General features: G+C 53.5%; 2 protein-coding genes and 1 long non-coding RNA gene across 8 annotated transcripts in view; 1 reads left to right on the forward strand and 2 right to left on the reverse strand.

The window, feature by feature from the left end:
- The first annotated feature begins 5956 nt into the window (after nucleotides 1–5956).
- FUZ (fuzzy planar cell polarity protein) lies at nucleotides 5957–10687 on the forward strand. 5 transcript variants are annotated; one of them, XM_072771037.1, is made up of 11 exons: nucleotides 5957–6208; nucleotides 6471–6592; nucleotides 6877–6961; nucleotides 7076–7144; nucleotides 7342–7446; nucleotides 8229–8426; nucleotides 8551–8646; nucleotides 8962–9068; nucleotides 9148–9212; nucleotides 9288–9362; nucleotides 10204–10687. In XM_072771037.1, exons 1-11 carry the CDS (start codon nucleotides 6098–6100, stop codon nucleotides 10428–10430), a joined length of 1260 nt encoding a protein of 419 aa, XP_072627138.1. In that variant the 5' UTR covers nucleotides 5957–6097; the 3' UTR covers nucleotides 10431–10687. The 5 variants fall into 5 exon arrangements, with proteins under 5 accessions (XP_072627138.1, XP_072627160.1, XP_072627151.1 ...); XM_072771068.1 differs by having other exon boundaries at nucleotides 6120–6252; XM_072771059.1 differs by lacking the exon at nucleotides 9288–9362.
- LOC140601739 (uncharacterized) lies at nucleotides 9636–10078 on the reverse strand. Its single transcript, XR_012004792.1, has 2 exons — nucleotides 9940–10078; nucleotides 9636–9760 (listed from the first exon to the last, which is right to left on the reverse strand). It is a non-coding gene; the product is annotated as an uncharacterized lncRNA (long non-coding RNA).
- AP2A1 (adaptor related protein complex 2 subunit alpha 1) overlaps nucleotides 10466–17436 on the reverse strand; it is a 32513-nt gene continuing 25542 nt past the window's right edge. The window contains exons 8-24 of one of the 2 annotated variants that reach the window (XM_072771012.1): nucleotides 17021–17171; nucleotides 16557–16725; nucleotides 16288–16425; nucleotides 15872–16054; nucleotides 15318–15415; nucleotides 14850–15081; nucleotides 14584–14751; nucleotides 14339–14502; nucleotides 13974–14039; nucleotides 13577–13633; nucleotides 13387–13469; nucleotides 13177–13267; nucleotides 11985–12107; nucleotides 11755–11871; nucleotides 11584–11653; nucleotides 11222–11356; nucleotides 10466–10905 (exon numbers count right to left, since the gene is read on the reverse strand). In XM_072771012.1, the coding sequence (XP_072627113.1) occupies nucleotides 10828–10905; nucleotides 11222–11356; nucleotides 11584–11653; nucleotides 11755–11871; nucleotides 11985–12107; nucleotides 13177–13267; nucleotides 13387–13469; nucleotides 13577–13633; nucleotides 13974–14039; nucleotides 14339–14502; nucleotides 14584–14751; nucleotides 14850–15081; nucleotides 15318–15415; nucleotides 15872–16054; nucleotides 16288–16425; nucleotides 16557–16725; nucleotides 17021–17171 (2123 nt within the window). In that variant the 3' untranslated portion in view covers nucleotides 10466–10827. The remainder of the gene's footprint in view (nucleotides 10906–11221; nucleotides 11357–11583; nucleotides 11654–11754; nucleotides 11872–11984; nucleotides 12108–13176; nucleotides 13268–13386; nucleotides 13470–13576; nucleotides 13634–13973; nucleotides 14040–14338; nucleotides 14503–14583; nucleotides 14752–14849; nucleotides 15082–15317; nucleotides 15416–15871; nucleotides 16055–16287; nucleotides 16426–16556; nucleotides 16726–17020; nucleotides 17172–17436) is intronic. The other variant, XM_072771017.1, reaches the window with a different exon arrangement.

Consider the following 17436-nt stretch of genomic DNA (forward strand, 5'->3'; position numbering starts at 1 on the left):
GCTCCATGCAGGGAATCTGACATGGGACTGTATCCTAGGTCTCCAGGATCAGGCCCTGGGCTGAAGGCGGCACTAAACCGCTGAGCCACCCAGGCTGCCCATAAATAAAAATTCTTAAAAAAAAAACAAAAAAAAAACAAAAAACAAAAACAAAAAAACCTTGAGGACATTTTCTTACATAGCCACTATGCCATTATCACCCCTAACAAAATTATTCTTGGTATTATCTAACACGAATCCACAGTCAACTTTCCCTGATTCTCAAAATGTCTTTCTTCAATTGTTTTATTTACATTAGGATCCAAAGGCCAAAAACATATTTAGACATTATAACTCTTAAATTTCTTTTCTTTTTTTCTCTCTTAAATTTCTTTTAATTTAAAGCAGCTCCCATTTTTTTATGCCAGTGTAATTCAATTTTAATAAAAGTACAAGGAAGATTTTTTTTTAATTTTTCTTTATTTATGATAGAGAGAGAGAGAGAGGCAGAGACATAGGCAGAGGGAGAAGCAGGCTCCATGCACCGGGAGCCCGACGTGGGATTCGATTCCGGGTCTCCAGGATCGCGCCCTGGGCCAAAGGCAGGCGCTAAACCGCTGCACCACCCAGGGATCACATAAAAGTATAAGGAAGATTAAATTGGAGAAAGGAAAAATGATCAACAGGTAAGACGATTAAAATACTTCCTAAAATTAAAATCCACCCTATTAAGTAAAAGGAAACTTTTCTTTAGATAAGCTGAATGTATGACTGGTTGTATTAACTGATTTTTTTTTTAATTTTTATTTATTTATGATAGTCACAGAGAGAGAGAGGGAGAGAGGCAGAGACATAGGCAGAGGGAGAAGCAGGCTCCATGCACCGGGAGCCCGACGTGGGATTCGATCCCAGGTCTCCAGGATTGCACCCTGGGCCAAAGGCAGGCGCCAAACCGCTGCACCACCCAGGGATCCCTATTAACTGATTTTTAAAGAGATTTTATTTGAGACAGAGAAAGAAAGAACACACAAGGAAAGGGGGAAGGGTACAGGAAGAGGAAGAAGCAGATTCCCCACTGAGCAGGGAGCCCAATGTGGGTTTCGATCCCAGGACCCTGAGATCATGATCTGAACTGAAGCCAGGCGGTTAATTGACTGAGCCACCCAGGCACCCTTAACTGATTTTTAATACATCTCTGTTAATATATTACAAATGGTAAAAATGAACAATTAGATATTTTAGCCTGGACTTCAGCTTCTAGCATTATGATGGATTAGGTGTAATAATACTATTTTTGCAACATTGGTGGTTTCTTAAAAGGTAGACCTCATGAAAGGTCTTCAAGAATCCCTCCCCACTGTCCCCCCAAAAGACAGCCAAAAAAATTTTTTTAAGATTTTATTTTTTTTATTTTTTATTTTTTTGATTTTATTTATTTATGATAGTCACACAGAGAGAGAGAGAGAGAGAGAGGCAGAGACATAGGCAGAGGGAGAAGCAGGCTCCATGCAGGGAGCCCAACGTGGGACTGGATCCCAGGTCTCCAGGATCACGCCCTGGGCTGAAGGCCACACTAAACCGCTAAGCCACAGGGGCTTCCCAAGACAGCCAAAAATTAACAAAAAAGGGGATGTTGGCATAGAACTGCCTGCACAGGGAAGGGGCTGCATTGGCATTACAGAACCTGAATGTAGCTGTGAATTGGAAAACCGAGTCTTTTTCTCCAGCTAAGCAAGAGCATCCCAGGGCAGTTGAACTCGTTCCAGGTTGGTAACATTCCTGAGAATTTGCAAAAGTAGAAGTCAGTACTCCTTATAGAACTCCGGTCAATAGCAGGTAATGAGTTCAGATCAAAGACCACCACCGCAGAAGCAAGGACTATAAGTTAGAGTCCACAGAAAGAACAGTTAACAGATGTGACATCCCCACCTCCAGGACTTTAGGTCCTGCAATGGTTGGGTTCATAATGTACCATAATGTGCAAAGTGTTGAGAGAAATAAAGGACATTATCTAAGTTATCTTTTGCTGTGTAACAAATTACCTCAAAGCTTAGTGGCCTAAGGAGTACCTGGGTGGCTCAGTTGGTTAAGGGTCTGCCTTCAGCTCAGGTCATGATCTCAGGGTCCTGGGATCGAGCCCTACATTGGGCTCTCTGCTCAGCAGGGAAACTGCTTCTCCCTCTGCCTCCTCCCCCTTACTCATGCTCTGTCTCTCTCAAATAAATAAATACAATAAAAAAAAAAAAAAAACACCGTAGTGGCTTAAAACAACACTAATTATTTCAGAGTTTCTATAGATCAGGAATCCAATTCTGATTTCACTGGCTCGTATGTTTGAGTCTCTCACTGGCTTCGATCAAAGCATCAGGCAGCCCTGTAATCATCTCAAGGCAGAACTGGAGAAGGATCTGCTTCTGTACTCTTGTAATCATTAGGAGGATTCAGTTCTTCATGGGCTGTAGGCCAGGGACTGTCCTCAATTCCAAGGACCACCCCTTTGGGTGCATCACAACATAGCATTGGCTATATCAGAACAAGCAAGACAGTACCGACAGAAGAGAAAATGCAAGCAAGATGGAAGTCATAATATTTATAACTTAATCTCAGAAGTGACATCCCACTGCTTCCGATAAATTCCATTGTTAAAAGCAAGCTACAGGTCCCATGCACACACCCGGAAAGAGAAAAGATACTGAGTAGCTGGAGGTGGAGATCACTGGGAATCATTTTAGAAGCAGCTTGCCACTAACACAATCATAAAGATCAGCCCATTATCAAGAAAATATGGAGAAAGAGTAGGCAGATTTGGGAGAAATTTTATATAATTGTTGGGGAAAAAAAACCCAACTCAATGGGAAACTTATTTATTTATTTACTTATTAATTATTTTATTTATTTATTCATTAGATACACAGAGAGAGGCAGAGACACAGGCAGAGAGAGAAGCAGGCTCCTTGTAGGCAGCCTGATCTGGGGCTCAATCCCAGGACTCCAGGACCACACCCTGGGCCAAATGCAGGCACTAAACTGCTGAGCCACCCAGCGATCCCCTTGACCTTCCAGATCTATGCTGACTCCAGGTGGTTAGTGTCAGAAATGAATTGACTTGTAAGACATCCACTTGGTGTCCACAGAGAACTGGAGAATTGCTTGATATGGAAACCCCACACATTTGGTGTCAGAAGTGTGGTAAAGAAAGAAACAACTTTCCAGTAGGATGTACTTTAAGAAGGAGGCAAATTTAAAATTATGTTGAAAGGATGGTCTGAGAGGCAAGAAGGAAATGGGAGAGAAATGAATCATAAATACTTATGTAATTACAAATAAACACTGCATAAAATAAGAAAAATATTCAATGAAAGCATAAAAAAGTCATGAATGCAACATCTAATTGGTTATCTGGATGAAGTTTTACAGAGGTAAGCTGCTATATGCTCTTTGTATTATTTGAGAGAGTGCTTAAGATCTTGTTTAACTTTTTGCTAAATTAAACGTGTATGGTAAAATTTCAAGGGTAACCAATAAAAATAAAAGAGATGTGTTACAGTGTATATATTAGAAACCATGGGATCCCTGGGTGGCACAGTGGTTTGGCGCCTGCCTTTGGCCCAGGGTGCGATCTTGGAGACCCGGGATCGAATCCCACGTCGGGCTCCCGGTGCATGGAGCTTGCTTCTCCCTCTGCCTGTGTCTCTGCCCCTTTCTCTCTCTCTCTCTGTGTGACTATCATAAATAAATAAAGAAAAAAATATTTAAAAAATAGAAACGAGGGATCCCTGGGTGGCGCAGCGGTTTGGCGCCTGCCTTTGGCCCAGGGCGCGATCCTGGAGACCCGGGATCGAATCCCACATCGGGCTCCCAGTGCATGGAGCCTGCTTCTCCCTCTGCCTGTGTCTCTGCCTCTCTCTCTCTGTGACTATCATAAATTAAAAAAATAAAAATAAAAAAATAAAAAATAAAAAAATAGAAACCAGAAGAGCGAGGAAAAAATGGTTTGAGGAAATGAATAATAATCCAGAAAAAGATAGGAAAGCAGAAAAAAAAAAAAAAAAAACATTAAACAGGCAGGACAGTAATAAAAAAAAAAGACAGTTGAAACACATCCAAATATCTCAGTAGTCATCATAATAAATATAAATGTACCAAAGAAAAACTCATAGAACCCAGAAAGAAATTAATATTTTACTTTTTTTTTTTTTTTTTTTAATTTACGATAGTCACAGAGAGAGAGAGAGAGAGGCAGAGACACAGGCAGAGGGAGAAGCAGGCTCCATGCACCGGGAGCCCGATGTGGGATTCGATCCCGGGTCTCCAGGATCGCGCCCTGGGCCAAAGGCAGGCGCCAAACCGCTGCGCCACCCAGGGATCCCTATTTTACTTCATTTAAAAAATATTTATTTATTTGAGAGAGAGAGAGATTGCTTGTGCGGAGTGAGGCAGAGGAAGAGAGAGAACCTCAAGCAGGCTTCACACTGAACCCAGAGCCCCACAGGGGACTGTATCCCACAACACTGAGATCACCACCCAAGCTGAAATCAAGAGTCAGATGCCCAATCAATTGAACCACCCAGGCACCCTTGCCTCATTTTTTTTTTTTTTAAGTAATCTCTACACCCAATATGGTGCTCAAACTCACGATCCCAAAATCAAGAGCTGTATGCTCCTCTGACTGAGCCAGCTATGCACTTCCATACTTAATTCACTATGTTATGTATATTTTATTCCTCTAAAAGTTGATGCAATTTAGTGTGTAGATAAATGTCTTAATATTATGAGCTATTAGAAATCAAATTTAGAGGGGTGCCTGGGTTGCTCAGTCTATCAAGCATCTGACTCTGGATTTTGGCTCAGATCATCATCTCCTTGATCTCAAGGAGATCAAGTCCCTTGTCCGGCTCTGGGCTCAGCAGGGACTCTGTTTGGGATTCTTTCCCTCTGCTGTGCTCTCTAAAATAAATAAATCAATATTTTAAAAAAATCAAGTCTACAATGCAGGCAAAATATGTCTGAAAGGAAGTGTTTTTTAACACTACTATATATTTTGCAAATACATTTGGGTGAATGGAGGCTACTGTTCTCACAAAAGAGAAAAGTTCTAGCTGATTAAAATTGTAACTAAATGAAATTTTACTTTATCAGTTTAAACGCACAGAGGAAAGAAGCTAACGTATGTCAATCCAGGATCAGCTAAATTGATTTTGTTACATCCATAACGTTGATTATAAAAAGATATTTTTTTTAAACGACGTCTCTTTATATGGTCTTATGAGAAAAAGTTTGAAGGCAACGTTGTCACAGTGAACATATTTGCCAAATTTGTGAATACTGGGTATTAAACTGTCAACTTTTTGTTTCGGGAAAGGACTTGGGGGAGGAGCATTTTCACGTTCGGCATGCTGCACCAACATGTATAAATTTACTGCAGAAATACTCTTATTTTTATGGTTCTGGAAAATAAAGCATTTCATCTTTCTTTTTCCTAATAACAAAAACAACCATCTCTTTTGGTGGTTACTAGGCAACGTTGGCCGGATCAAACCATCCGCAAGGGTGAAGGGGGAGACGGTATTTCTCTCGGTTTTGCTGGCGAGTCGACAGGCGGCCATCTTTGAACCGGGAACGGCTCTTACAGTCTGAGACGGAATGTGGTCGCTAGGCAACGCCTCGGCGCCGCCACCATCTTTGGAGCACAGCTATTTATAAATTTAGAAAGTGAGATATCCTAGCCTACCTGATGCTTGCTAGACAACGCCTTGGCGCTGTCACTACCTTAAAACCGGGCTTTTCATTCTCCTTTTTAAATAAATGGAATCAAACCATTTCAAAGAGAAATTACGAAAGTCTACAAGAACTACGGGCGCCATCTTTGTTAGGGGCATTTGACTTCCGGTTGAAGAGGAAGAGAACCTAACAGCTTGGGGGAGGTGCTAGAATAAAGACCTAGGGATGGTTTGAGTTGGATGAAGAAGGCGGGAAGTCCACTTCTCTTCCAATCAGCTCCCCATCTCGCCCTTTGGCAGCTTGGGACGGCCGACCGGTAGCCCGACTTAGTGTGACTACGGTCATGCCCCAAAGTGGTCACTGACTGCCCCCACGAGGGGACTGGAGGGGGTTCCAGATGGGCGAAGAAGGGACGGAGGGCACCGTGCATCTACTTTGCCTCGCGGCCTCCAGCGGAGTCCCCTTGTTCTGCAGAAGCAGCCGCGGCGGCGCCCCCGCCCGCCAGCAGGTGGGGCCCTAGATGCCTGGATCTCCAAAATAGAAGGCGGCTAGGCACGTCCTCTCTGGGTCTTCAAGGGAGTAGGGTCTGGAGAAGTTTCAGAGTTGAGTTTAGAGAGTCAAGGGTGCAATGAATGGACTAATAATCCTGGTTCCCAGAAGAGGTGGGGCCAGGGGATCCGGAAAGAGGAGGGGGCGGGGGCCCTGGACACTTGGGTCTCAAGGTGGAGGGGATTGGGGGCTCCTGTCTGATGTCCCCAACCTTTCCCCAGCTCCCGTTCTCTGTCATCGGTTCTCTCAATGGAGTCCACATGTTTGGGCAGAATCTCGAGGTGCAGCTGAGTTCTGCAAGGACGGAGGACACCACCGTGGTGTGGAAAAGCTTCCATGACAGGTCTCCAAGCGGTATCTCTGGGGGCAGGGACAGGGCCTGGGCCACGGCCCCTGTTGAGCCCCTAGCCCTACCAGCTCTCCAAGGCCAGCTGTGTACTTCACTGTGGAATCTTCCACAAGCCAGTTACCCTCTCTGACCCCTGAGTTTCTCTGTATGAGAAGCAGGTTGTGCTGGCTGGCACAGGATGGAGCTAGCATCCAGGAGCAAGGGCAGACTCTGCTCTCCTCATGGCCCTGTTTCCTTGGCCTGGACTCATTCTTCCTTCTCACCTTCCTTTCTCACAGCATCACCCTCATTGTTCTGTCATCTGAGGAGGGCACCTCGGAGCTGAGGCTGGAGAGACTACTCCAGATGGTGTTTGGGGCCATGGTGAGACTCCCCAGGCCTCTTCCCCAAACCCAGAAATCTGAGCTCTCAGGAAGGTCCTCCCTCACATCAGGAGTCCAGATCCCCAGCCCCTCCTCTCTTATTTGGTTCTTCTAGGTTCTTCTTGTAGGACTTGAAGAACTAACCAATATCCGCAACGTAGAGAGACTGAAGAAGGAGTTGAGGGTGAGGCTGCTGGACAGGAGCATGGAAGTTAGGATTCCAGATCACTGACATTTGGAACTACAGATCCCAGCAGCCCCTGGGGCAGCCTGGTCTTTTGACCCTAGAACCGGGCTCAGCAGGGCTAGTTTTCTGAAGGGGAGGCAGCAGATCTGGGGTCCACCTGGGTCCTAAGCTCATCCCTCCTTCCCCCCTGCCAGGCCAGTTACCGCCTCATTGACAGTTTCCTGGGGGACTCGGAGCTCATTGGGGATCTGACCCAGTGTGTGGACTGCGTGGTTCCTCCAGAGGGGTCTCTTCTGCAGGTACTGAGGATGCACTGGGAACCCTTAAACCTGTCACTGTGGCCCTGGCTCAGTCCTCATCCTCTTACCCCTGGACCGTTGCCTCAACCTTTTCTCATCCTTTTGGCTTCTGTTCTAACCCCCACTTGGCCTAAGAGGGGTTTTTCTACACAAAGAGCTTACCCCACCACCTCTCCCCAGCTCACAGCCATCCCATGGCTTCCATCACTCCCAGGACAAGCTCCCGATGCCTCAGCCTCGTGTTTGAGGACCTGTGGAATCTGAAACCCACCAATGTGCTCACCCTGACATCTGCTAACTCCACAATCCACCTTCCCCCAGCTGCCTCAGGGGTCCCCCCGATCCCAACAGCTTCCCAACTTCCTTGCTTTGGCACATGCTGTTCCTTTTGCTGGTGAATTTCCATCTGTGCTTCCTTAAATGTGGTTCTATTTGATTCCCCTGGCATGCAGGCCTCCCATGGTGTGACTAGGTGCAGGTGATTTGACCTCTCCAAGCAGGAGAAGGTGGCTGATTGCACCTTCTTGAGACATAGTAGGATTCAATACACCACACCTGTGTCTGTTGTGATTTTCTGCTTCAGTACCACGTGTCATGTTAGGGAGCAGCCACCCTACTGTTTAATTTAGTGTGACTTGGGGATTGTACTTGCATGTGAAAGTGAAGGAGGGTGAGGCACATGAGCATGCCACTAGGCAAGCTCTGAATTGTATGTGGGTCTCTTCACACTCCTCGCCCACCTGCGAAGTCATTCCCGCCCCTGCTCATGTCTCCTCACCCAGGAAGCCCTCGCTGGGTTCACCGAAGCGGTGGGCACGGCCTTTGGCTGCCTGGTCGTGTCGGGCCGGGTGGTGGCAGCAACAGAGAGCTGGTGGCGGCTGGGGACGCCGGAGGCTGTGTTGCTCCCCTGGCTGGTGGGGTCCCTGCCACCTCAGGCCGCTCGCGACTACCCGGTGTACCTGCCGCACGGGAGTCCCACGGTGAGTTGGGGGGCGGGGCGTCGGGGACAGGTGGGACGCGAGGAGGCGGGGCTCCAGTGGGAGGGGCGGGGCTCCGGTGGGGAGGGGCGGAGCTGCGGCCACCCCTTGCGGCTCCCCGCTTCAGGTCCCGCACCGGCTTCTGACCCTGACCCTGCTGCCGGGCCTGGAGCTGTGTCTGCTCTGCGGGCCGCGCCCTCCCCTCAGCCAGCTGGATCCACAGGTCAGTCTGCGCCATGTCCCCGCTTTTCCCCTCTAACGCCCTTGGCCCGCCAGTCCACCCCCTCTCCCCCCACCTTGCCCTGCAGGCGCCATCTGCTCTGGGCCCACCCCTCGCCGGCCCCGCCCCTCCAGTAGGCCCCACCTCCTTGGACCCGGTTCCATTCCCGTTCCCGTCTGCGTTCTCGAATCCCGTTCCTCCGGGCTTGGCCCTTTCCTTGGTCCTCTCTGCTCCCCTATCTTCGTGGGCCCCTCCTCTCCCTGGCCACGCCCCTTCCCTAGTACCCGCCCCTGCCCTCACCCACCCGCCTGGCCTCAGCTTCTGGACCGCTGGTGGCAGCCAGTGCTAGACCTGCTGCGGGCCTGCGTGCCGCTGGGACCCCGAACGCTGCCCGCTGGCTTCCCCCTGCACGTGGACATCCTCGGGTAGGGCTCGGACGGGGGCGTGGGTTGGGGGGGCCTCATCCCCTCTGCCCTGGCCATGACCCCACCTCCTTTGTCACAGGCTACTGCTTCTCCACCTGGAACTGAAACGTTGCCTCTTCACGGTGGAACCTTCTGGGGATCAAGGTGACTGAGGAGGACGAGGCTGGGAGGGGCTTGTGCCCAGGAGGGGCTATCTGTCACCCTCTTTTTCCGGTCCAGAGCCTTCTCCTGAGCAGCGTCGGCGCCTCCTGCGCTCTTTCTACACCTTGGTCACCGCCACGCACTTTCCACCAGGTCAGCGGCAGATAGTGTGCCCTCTTTGCACATGTTAGGACTGAGTCTCAGATCACACAGGGAGGACGGGGCATCCACACTGATGCAGAGGGCAGGGAGGTCCCAGCCTAGAAACGCACAATCTACTGGGCAATGCCTAACAGTTAACCCTGGGATTTAATCTCTCGCCAAGTGCTTATATACATAATGACTCACTTCATCATCATAGGTCAGGTGAGGGATGGCTCGCTATATCATCATTCTGATACTACAGATGAAGAAACTGAGGCTCACTTAGTAAGCAGCAGGGAGCCATGATTCACAGTCAGCCTGGTTCTCATGTCCACACTCCATTGTACTGCTGCAAGTATAGACTTTGCCAACAATATGCCCCTCAGGGTGAAGGTGTTCCACAGAGCCTAGATTAGGAAGGAAAAGTGGTCTTAGAACCCCCAAGGCCCTAGGGAGACGAAGGAAGGGACAGGACTGGCCCCTCCTGGGTTTGTGACTCCACCTCCCCCACCTGCCTCCCCATGTAAAGTGGGAGGGTTCCAAGGGCTGTGCCTGGAGCCCAGTGCCTGCCACCTGGTCAGCATACCTGCGTGTCTGTGATCTGTATTGCTAAGCAGATTGTTCAGGGCTGCACACAGCATCCCCAGGAAAGTGGAGGACGGGGGCTGGCTGGGAAGAAGGGGGAGAAGGTCCAGGTCTTTCTTCACGCAACTGCCAGCCAGCTGGAGCCATGAGGCCTTCACCCATGAGGACTCAAGACTTAGGCTCAAGTGTGGTGTTGCTCCTGCAGGCTGGCATTCTAGTTTTCTGGGCCCACTGGTCACCTTGGCCCTTCCTGTCCTTCCTCCAGAGCCGGGGGCACCAGAGGAGAAGGTGGAGGATGCAGTCCAGAGGACCCAGGTGCCAAGAGCCTGCTACCTGGTGTCCGGGCCCGAGGAGCCCGGCACGGGATGGCGGCTGGTGGCTCTGCAGTTGGGGCCACGGCGGTTGCTGCTGCTGCTATCTCCCCAAAGTCCTACCCATGGGCTGCGGGGCTTGGCCACCCACACTCTGCATGCCCTCACCCCACTCCTCTGACCCCTGGGTGTGAGCCTTTAACACAGACACAGCTATTAGCATCTCTCTGTTTATTCGCTCACAATAATACACAGCCCCTGGACGGGGAGAGGGCAGGAGGGGCTACGATGGGGTGGGGTGGGAGGGGAGGAGGCGCCCACTTCCCTGGCCCCTCTCCCCTCTGTGCTTAAGGGGGAAAGGGAGGGAGGGGTCTCCCCCTTACCCCCCAGAATGTAAACAGCAGCAGATGAACAAAAATAAAAATACAAAAGGCCGGAGGAAGGTCCCAGGCATCCCCCCACCCCTGGGGTCTTCCCTGTCACCAGTGGAGGTCCCCTCGCTGCCCCATCCACCAAAGCTGCCTCAGTCCTAGGGGCTGCCCGGCACCGGCCACATCCCCGGGGGCAGAGTCCAGGGCTCAGAACTGCTGGGCCAGCAGCTCACACAGGTGACGAGAGACAGGTTCCTTGCTGGTGCGCAGGGTCAGCCGGTACATCTGGGTGGAGGACAGGGCAGTGGGGACTCAGGGAGGAGGCAGAGGGGACAGAGAACCCAGGGGAGGAGGACACAAGAGAGATTGAAGAGGAAAAAAAGGGCCAAAGGATAAAAGTGATGGAAGGGAGAGGAGGCAGGAATAAAAGCAAAAAGTGGGGGGGGGGGGGGAGGAAACTCAGAAGAGTGGAAAGGAAATGGAGTGGCAGACAGTAGACAGAGGACACAGGGACACAGCACAGGGATGTGATTAAAAAAGAGCACAGTGAGGCAAGGGGTTACTTGTCAGCCTCAGGGCCACCTCCTAGACCACCACTCACCTGAGCCTGGGCATTGGGCTCCAGCCGGAGCAGACAGCCCACCTGCAGGGCTTTAGTCTGGATGATTCCAGCCCCCACGAAGTTCTCAGGGTTGGGGTCCACATTGTCCAGGAGAGCAGAGCCAAACCCCAGGAGCTGGGGAAGAAGGGCAGCCGTCAGAGGGGGCCAGATCTGGTAGCCACCAGGCAGTGGCAAACCAGCTCCCCAAAACCCTTGCGAGTGGGAACTGTACTACACCACTTTACAGATGGGGGAAACCGGATGGAAAAGTGGGGTCCCCTCCCCAAAGACCAGTTAGGGAGAGGCAGGACTGGGGTGTGAGTCCAGGGGCCCCTCTCCTGTCTCGCTTAGTGGTCACTCACTTTGGCCTTAGTGACTTCTGCATCCATGGGGTGGTTGGCTTTGAAGATTTTCTGCGCCTCCTGTTGGGGGCTGGGGGTGGGGAAGGTTCGGGTCAGTACTGGGGAGCCCCCTGCAGCCCTGCCCCTGTTGCAGCTCCGCCCCCATTGCGGCCCCGCCCCCCTGCTGCTCACAGGCTCAGCTGCTTCCAACGCTGGAAAAAGTCCTGGGCTGCCATTTCTGTGGGCTGGAAGAACTTGTTGATGGTCACCGGGAGCTTCAGGGTGAGGGACTGGGGGGCGCCCCCATACCTGGCAGGGGGCCAAGAAGGCTCCATCAGACCCCCGCCCCGCCTCCAGGAGACCTCCGCGGCTCAGCCGCTGGGCACTACCCCAGCACCACTCACCTGCCCCGCCCCACTCACCGGAAGCGCACGGACAGGAGCGGGGGCGTCAAGAAGTCCCGCAGACACTCGATGTTGAGCACCTGCTGTACCTGCGCCCCGCCGTCCACCTGTGCGGCCACACGCTTGGTCTGCACCGCTAGCTGTGCCCGCCGGGGGTCAAGGAAGCCAGGAAGAGGCCGTGAACCTCCAATGGTTCCAAACCTTCCCCACAGCCCCAGCCTGCAGGCCTCTGAGGGGCCGGCCCTGCCGTCCCCGGCACAGCCTACAAGGCCCAAACTCAAGTGAGCCCTCTGGCCACCCACTGGGTCCTACTCCGGCCTTCCACCATGGGCTCTGTGACCTCCATTGGGGCACACGTCAGCGTACTAAGGCAGAAGCCTTCTGAGGCCCTGATGGCTGGCTTGAGTTAGAATCCTAAATCTTACCACCTTAGTGACTACAGGCAAGCTACTTGACCTCAGCCCCATCTTGTTCGTGTGTCTGGCATGGTCAGGCCACCAAAAATGGCAGCAGCAGTATCACCTCTACCATCAGGTTTGCAAGGATGGGGTCTTATGCATCTCTGCCCCTGCCCCCCACCATTCCCAGTGCAGAGCTGAGCCTGTGGGAGCCTCTGGAAATGCTGACAACTGAATGAAGCTAAGAGCTGAAAAAGTCCTCAAAGCTTTGGACCCTAGCTGCTGTCATTTCATGGGCATGAAAACCACTATCAGAGAAAGGATAAAGGACTGACACCTTCCTTTATGCCAGCCACCCTTCTAGAGTTTTCCAACCACACTGACCTTCAAAAACAACACTATGAGAAGGAAGAGGGTCTATACTTCAGATAGGAAGGCTCAAAGAGGCAAAGTGACTGGTTCAGATCACACAGAAGACCCTGATCAGCAAGCACCAAGACCGCCAGGCCTGGCTCTTGAGTGTGGGAGGTACTCGAATCGGGGGTATGGAGCCCAATAGAGGATGAGGTCAGGGCATGGAAGGGGCCTTACAGGGAAAAACTGAGGCACACTTATCCCATCACTTCACTGTCCTCAGGCTGTCCTGGGCGGGGAGAGGTCCACCCCTGTATCAAGTAACCATATGCTCAGGATCTCAAGTAAGAAGACTGACCAGGGCTCAGGACCTGGGTCCATCTGCTTCCCAGTGGCCAGGAAGGCAGACCTGGAAGGACCGGGGGAGGGGAAGGGGGCTGGGCCAGGCCGGGAGGATATGAGTCTGGAGGTCTCCAGGGTGGACGACAGTGGGTGAGAAGTTCTGGAACTGCACCGATGTCTTGTTGCCATAGAAGAGATACATGCGGCCTGCGGAGGGCGGGGAGAGGCAGGGCTCAGTTTGAGTTCCTTCAATCTCCTCTCCAGATACCACCCAAGCCCCAGTGTCCTGGAAACCCCATCCCCACACCACCCCCTTCTGGACGCACCTAAGTTCTGCCGGAACTCCGACTTGACTCCGATCTGCAACAGCTGGTTCTCAAACAAGACCCCATTGTTCTTGCAAACGAACCTGGGTGAGGGTGGTGGGGAAGCTCAGGATGCCAGGGGGCCTGTCTAGGCCCCACTCTGTGCTCCCCACCTGTCCCCATTCCTTCCCTGATCTTTCCCATGACTCACTTATTCAGCAGCTCATCAGCTTCTGGGATGGGTGGCCCGATGTCGTCAGGACCTGGGCTGCAGGTGGGGAAAGCAAATGAGATGGGAACAAGTTGGGGGCTAGAGAAGACCCGGAGCTAAAAGTGGGAGACAGTAACCCCTCAAAGGACAGAACCCCGGAATGCATATACCCAGATTCCCCCAAAGAACACCAGAAGCAGGCTGGCGATTGCCTCTAAAGGGATTAGGATGCTGGTGTGTGCTGCCACCCCTGCCCCCTGTCAGAGAACCCCAACTTTGATTCCCCTCCAAATCCTTGCCTCTGCAGCTCATCAGGACCCCCTTGATAAGAGCTTGAAGCCCCCTAACCCTCCCTGGGGACACAAATCTGCCCCCCAACCCTGAGGCCACCCCTTACTCAGCAGCTGGAGCTGGGTCAGCCAGCAAAGCCATGGGGCTCTCAGGGGCAGGCGGCTCCAGCTCGCTGGGCCATCCAATCCCAGAGCAGACAAGAGAAGACAGGCGTGGCAGGCAGCCAATCCCAGAGAGGCAGCAGAGGGCCGGAGAAAGAGAAAGAGGGAAGAGGGAAAGAGAGAAGGAAGAGCAGGCTGAGACATGGTGATGGGGAAGGACGACACAGGGTGGCTAGGGTCAGCCAAGAGTCCAGAGTGGCCAGAGGGAAAGAGGAGGCCAGGGGAAGTGGCAGCCACGGCGACAGAGGCACAGGGACAGGGAGGGGGTGGGGGCTGTGAGGGGACAGCCCAGGGCCCAGGCAGGTGGTACCTGAGGAAGGCCTCCTCGGGGGTGGGCCCCAAGCTGGGTTGGGCAGCTGGGCCATCGGAGAAGACGTCCACCAGGAGGTTCCCTGCACCCGAGGTCGCTGGGGGTGCGGCTGGGGGAGGGGCTGCCCGCAGCCCCAGGAGGTCAGCGGAGGGTGAGGGCGTCGACTGCAGGAAGGTGCAGGTAGAAGTGAGAAAGGAGTAGTGGCCAGCGGACCCAGTCCCATGGGCCTAGCCCTGGGGACTCACCACAGTGCTAGGGGTGGGCTCTACGCCCCCATTGATGTCATTGCTGCTGGGGTCCCTCCGGCTGTCATCCAGGGCGCTGCCGGCCCCAGGCCCCTTCTTGCGTTTCAACTTGGCCAGGATGGACGACTCTCGCTCCGGGAAGGGCGGCATCTCCTCCAGCACTGTGGCCTGCGTGGGCAGAGGGCAAGCGTGGGTCAGGGACAGCCCCATGGCAGAGGAGAGGGCAATCAAGGCACAGGGGTGGAGGAAGGGCCCGTGGTTCTGACCAGGACATCGGTGCTGGCCACCGAGCTGAGCGTGAGATACTCGACAGCGCGCTGCTGCAGCTCCACGTCGGCGTTGCGCAGCTGGGAGCCGGCGCGCAGCACGCCCTGGATGGTGGCCTTGGTCTCCGGGAAGAGGTTGATGAACTTGATGTAGGTGGACAGCAGCAGAGCCCGGGTGGCCACACTGCACAGGTGGAACTTGGAGTGCAGCAGGGAGAACTGCACTGGGGGGCTGTGCAGGGGGGCAGGGGGGCATCAGCAGGTGGCTCCCCTGCCTCCTCCTGGAGTGCCCCTCCCCCACTAAGAGGCCATGCAGGGCAGTGGCCTTTGTGATGCACTGTCCCAGAGGCTCCTGGGAGCTGGTTTCTCCTGCAGTCACATGGTTGTGTGAGAAGCCAAGAGGATCCCTGGGAGCCCCATCACCACCGGCCCTGGACCCCTCAGAAGTACACATATTCACCCTCTCACCTGGAGCGGGGGTCCCCCGCAATCAGATTCCCAAACTCCCCGAGGATGTAGCCGCCAACCTTCACCATGTTTTCGTGGCAGGCTGGGGCCTGGAGCGCCTGGAGGCAGGACAGGACGGGTGAGGATAACAGGAGCAACATGTCCTGACTTAGGACTGCTCAGGGGTGCCAGGAGCAGGGCGAGGCCCTCAACGCCCATTAACTTGCCGAACACTCACGATGCTATGATGTGGCAGGGATAATAGATGGGGGAAACTGAGGCCCAGATCGGTTAAGTGACTGGCTCCTGCTCACAAAGTGGTAAAATCAGGTGCCACCTGGCCCCCTTTAATGGGGCAGAGGGAGTAGGAAACTGCCAAACCTGGGGATTGGTGCTGCCCCAAGGCCCACTAACCCTCACAGTGGCCTGTGCAGGCCCGGCCCCCAGGTCCCTTGGTGGGGGCTGCTCTGAGGACAAGGGAGGAGGATGGTGACCACGGGTGGCTGGCCCCACAACCTCAGCTGTCCTTACTCTGCCTCACTGCCCTACTATGGGGGTGAGGTGGGGGTGCTGACCTCAAAGACGGTCTTGGCAGCATAGCCCTGGACGTCATCACGGTTGGTGACGATCTGTAGCACACGGTACCATACCTCCTCACTCACGTAGTCACCCGCAATGCGGATGAGGTTAAGGATAGTATCCACGTACCAGCTGTAGTCTACTGCATACTTCTCAGCCAGGATGGCCACCTTCAGGACCTGCCAGCCAGGGAGGGAGGACAGGTGTGAGTGTGTGCACACACACGTCATAGTGTGGAATAATCAAGTCTGGGCTCACCACTGTTCCCATCTGGAAACCCCAGCCCCCCCTCCCTCAGACCCAGGAGTCTAGGTCCCAAGACCCTCCACCCTCAGACCCAGGGGTCCAGGCCCCCAGCCCCCTCCTCCTGCAGATACAAGAGTCCAAGTGCCCAGCTCCTCCCAGAACTTACAATCTCTTCACGGATGGCATAGTCAGCTGTCTCCAGGTACCTAAGCATTTCTGACACGATTTGCTTGGCATTGCTCCGGTCACACATGGCATAGAGGAGGTCAGCCGCCCGCTGTCGCACGCTGACATCCCGCTCCGTCTGAGGGAGGAGAGCAGGTGGGGTATGTTCTAGGCTCTGCACTGGCCTCTGAGCCCTGCACCTCTCTGAGGGAGCAGATATACAGGCCAATGTACAGGGGCTGGCCTGGGGCAGGCTCCGACGTGCAGTACCTTGAGGGCGTTGATGACAGTGTCAATGTGGGTCTTGACCGCCTCATGGGAGAACTCGGAGCTGGCCAGCGTGCACATGCTCTCCAGGGCCAGGTAGCGCAGGTTGGTCTCCCGGTGCTGCAGGAACTGGCCCAGCTGGTTACAGGCTCGCACCAGGAGGTTGGGCTCACTGCCGGCAAGAACCAGAGAAGGGGGCTGTGAGCAGGGCCTCCTCCAGGACCCTCAGGATCCGGCTCTTAACTCTGGCCCTCCTCCTGGTCATAACTGCTCCTGGTGACCCAGACATCTGGGCTGTTGAGCCCAAATGAAGAGAGTCAGGAATTCTGCTTTCCAGAAGGGGTCCAGCCCCAATCTGGTGAGCTAACAGTGTACAGCTCATTGCCCTCCCACCTAGAAGTCACAATTCCCAGACCCAATCTCCTAGGATGCAGGAGTCCAGGTCCCCAGCAGCCCCAGGCAGGCACCTGTCATAGTGGATGATGAGGCTGATGGTCTCAAAGAGGATAGCGTTCTTGGCGTTGGAGTGCTGGACCTTCTTGGACTTGGGGGGCTCCTGGGCTTTGTTGAGCACGGTCTCCAGACACTCCACCAGCCGCCCCTTCACAGCAGCATCCTCTGGAGAAATGGAGGGCATGTCCCGGGATGAGCTCTCTGTAGGCCCTGCCCATCGGCTGGACAGGGGGCCACCCCATGGCTCTCATCTTCCACAGGAAGGGTGCGGGCTGGGATCTCTGCTCCTTCAAACTCACCCTTGGTCTCCAGGTGATCAGGGAAGATACCGCTCCAGACCTCGATGGTTGCCCTGCTCTGCGCTGACTCCCACCCCTGTGAGTTTCCCAGTCTGCAACACTGATACCCTTTAGGTTTCTCATAGAGCAAA

Source organism: Canis lupus, chromosome 1 (genome assembly GCF_048164855.1).
Source record: "Canis lupus baileyi chromosome 1, mCanLup2.hap1, whole genome shotgun sequence".
Lineage (NCBI taxonomy): Eukaryota > Metazoa > Chordata > Mammalia > Carnivora > Canidae > Canis > Canis lupus.